Source organism: Echinococcus granulosus, assembly GCF_000524195.1.
Source record: "Echinococcus granulosus chromosome Unknown EG_S00328, whole genome shotgun sequence".
Lineage (NCBI taxonomy): Eukaryota > Metazoa > Platyhelminthes > Cestoda > Cyclophyllidea > Taeniidae > Echinococcus > Echinococcus granulosus.
In genome coordinates this window covers 7,143-9,970 of record NW_020170708.1, presented here as the reverse complement: position 1 = coordinate 9,970, position 2,828 = coordinate 7,143, and the positions used below count along the sequence as shown (strand labels likewise).

The window sequence follows — 2,828 nt, the reverse complement described above, 5'->3', positions numbered from 1 at the left end:
GGAATACAAGCAATGTGAAAAAGAAAAGAAGATTGTTTACAGAAGTGAAAGCCGACTAAGCCGAGTCCCAAACGGTGACCAGTGCATTCTCAGCCACTGGCTGCAGAAATCCTTGATAGAGGAAGCCCTAGCTGGAGATCCAATGAGTGCCAGAATACAGGTTATGGGGGGATCCCGCCTCTTCTTTCATTCTCCGTCTTCACATATAACGGAATTGTCACCAATGTGCACCCACTTGCTATCTGTGAAAACGACGAGTGAGGTAATGCTATGTCAAGCATTCATGTGTGACTGTCTACATATACCAGTAAAAAGGTCGATTACGCATCTCCCATCACTTAGAAGCATGTATACGCAGTCCAAGTAACAAAGACTGCAGGTTAGAAGGGACGCCTTCGACACACTCAGTAAAGTTGCAAACGAACTCCACAATCAACAGAGGCGAGTCAAATGCAACTAGTGCAGACTCACGGCAATTGATCACATTCGGTTATTCCCCATGTTCAACAGACATATTCCCCAAGAGAAAAAAAAACGACTTTCAACCAGCGGAGTCACCATATTCCCTATATACAGACTCTCGAGGTGAAAAAAAAGGGTGAGTAGCACAAGTGACTCTACTTAATCGCCTACATTCCTGACGATGAGTCTGATGGAAAAACGCCTTGTTGCACACCACAAGTTCAAACATGCCTGTCAAAGCAAGTTAACGCAATGCGCGGTAGCATTTAAGCATGACACAACTGTGTAGTCAAACAAACAGGAATGTCTCAGAAAATTTGTTGAAAATGCAAAAATGGCAGTGCTTATTAAAAGAACATAGTTATGATATCTGTAATAGCGTTTAAATTAAATTTTACAGCAAGAGAAAAAAAAGCATGCATCAAAATTAAATGTTTGTGTATTTTTAACGCGTTGTTGATTTTATCTAAACTAATTTTAATATACTTGTGTAAGTTTTCAAAGGCCTGTCTAGATTTAGGGTATTAATCATAAATACTTGGCTTATCCTTCTTGCGACGAAAATAACTTGATATCAACCGCCCCTCCCTATCATTCTTACTTTGAATCACGTATATGAAAACATACTTTTCTTTCTATACGTCTAACTGTAGCGTCCCGAGACTTTCTGAAGACGAAAGAAGACACAATACTCAGACAGAACATATACATATTCAGCGCAGAGAAGGTGTCTGGGCTAGTGGCATGGCCCAAAAGGCCAGCCCACCCAGCGTGGAACAAGGGGCTAACCCAAAGTCCAAACAGTGATGCCTCACCAGAACCGAGGGATAAACCACTGTCGTATTACATAGCCTCTCTCCTCTTTTGAGCCTCATCCCCGGCGCTCCCTCAGGCCAACCTCCCGCGTCAGCCATTGCAACGCAGTCAGTGCAGTAAAGAAACACCCACGAGCCGACCATGACAGTCACCAAATTAGCACGCAACTGAGGGGCTACTTGACCTCAACGCCGTTGCTCCCTCTTGGCGGCTTAACTGGATCTTGATATCAACCCCCTATCATTCTTACTTTTGAATCACATATATGTAAACATACCTTTCTTTCTATAAGTCTAACATATTTGTTTAAAATAAGAGTAGTCTATATGTAAACAATGCATCTGTAAAACAGTGGATCGGGCAGAGCTAAGCTAGTGTACTTATTTGCTCGAAAATTGTGTTTGTCTAGTCTTTACCTCTTTTCCTCCTTATCTAGTCCAGTGGACCATACATTGTTGTCGAATGCCTAAATGTGATGAAGTCTTCATTAGGGTGCTATTGGCAACACCACGTTCTAACAAGAATGACTGGTTTAGGCCTTGGTGACATATCTTCGCCTTCTTTCGCAGAATACGTACGATTGTATGGCTTTTTAAGTGGAAAAAAATACAACATAAGGATTTAAAGTATTAATTCAATTTGATTTCCGGCTACTTCTGATGTGGCATTTGAACAAGCAAATAAGTGCGAGAGAAACATTGCCTGTTTACTTAAAGCGTGTGCATATATTTCTTTAAATCCTCTCCACCACAAAATAGATCAAGTATTGGGTAGTTGCCGGATACATTGTTTTGCCAAATTTAAGGGCATTTCTTCCCCTTTCTACAATGCAACAGCCCTTGTTAGGTCAATGGTCACTTTTTAATACGAGAGAATATCAGAATCCCAAGTAAGTGTCGAAGGATTTGAAAAGGAGGTGTGTACTAGTACTAGCTAATAAACGATCGCAATTTGCTCCTTTCTAACTATATTGGTAAATTCAGCGGATTTTAGAGTCACTTTTGTCGCATTACGTTTAGTAGAAGCCAAAACAGGCAGTCTTTTCGCAACAGATGGCAAATTTCAAAGTAGGCAGCCTTATACGTGGGCCTGGTTTAAGCAGTGATTACTCTGCGAATGTCATAAGAAAATTGAAATAAGTGCAAGAAATAGCTCTGCAGTAAATTTATGGTAGGTAAAACCAAACTTGGGTGCGATCATCCTTTCAAAGTGGATGTTTCCAAGCGAATTTTCATCACTACGGCCACCGATGAGGTGTGGTGGGAGTTGGCCACGATATCCAGTGAAGTGCACTAAACAGGAGGCTGTACATACCCATTGGAAAGCACTGCCTCGAATTGACATCGTTCTGCTAACTGTTTGACAACCGTCTCCTCGGATTTCAACGATGATTCATTGACTGACTGTTGTTCAATCCCTAAAAGTGTTCTGGCTAGGCACTTGACTCATTGTTAATCACTAAACGTGGAAACCATCCTGTTTCGTCGGTGTAACTGTAATGGCACTGCTGTTGGCCCGTTATGGTGGGGATGAGATAGATTGCATTTGAG

The 2,828-nt window shown here is 41.6% G+C and overlaps 1 protein-coding gene across 1 annotated transcript in view; it reads right to left on the bottom strand. All coding sequences in view use genetic code 11, as the record gives it.

The window, feature by feature from the left end:
* Nucleotides 1-809: 809 nt before the first annotated feature.
* EGR_11008 (hypothetical protein) overlaps nucleotides 810-2,828 on the bottom strand; it is a gene marked incomplete at both ends in the record, with an annotated part of 8,246 nt that continues 6,227 nt past the window's right edge. The window contains 2 exons of the mRNA XM_024500257.1: nucleotides 810-972; nucleotides 1,064-1,129. Of these exons, the coding sequence (XP_024345328.1) occupies nucleotides 810-972; nucleotides 1,064-1,129 (229 nt within the window). The remainder of the gene's footprint in view (nucleotides 973-1,063; nucleotides 1,130-2,828) is intronic.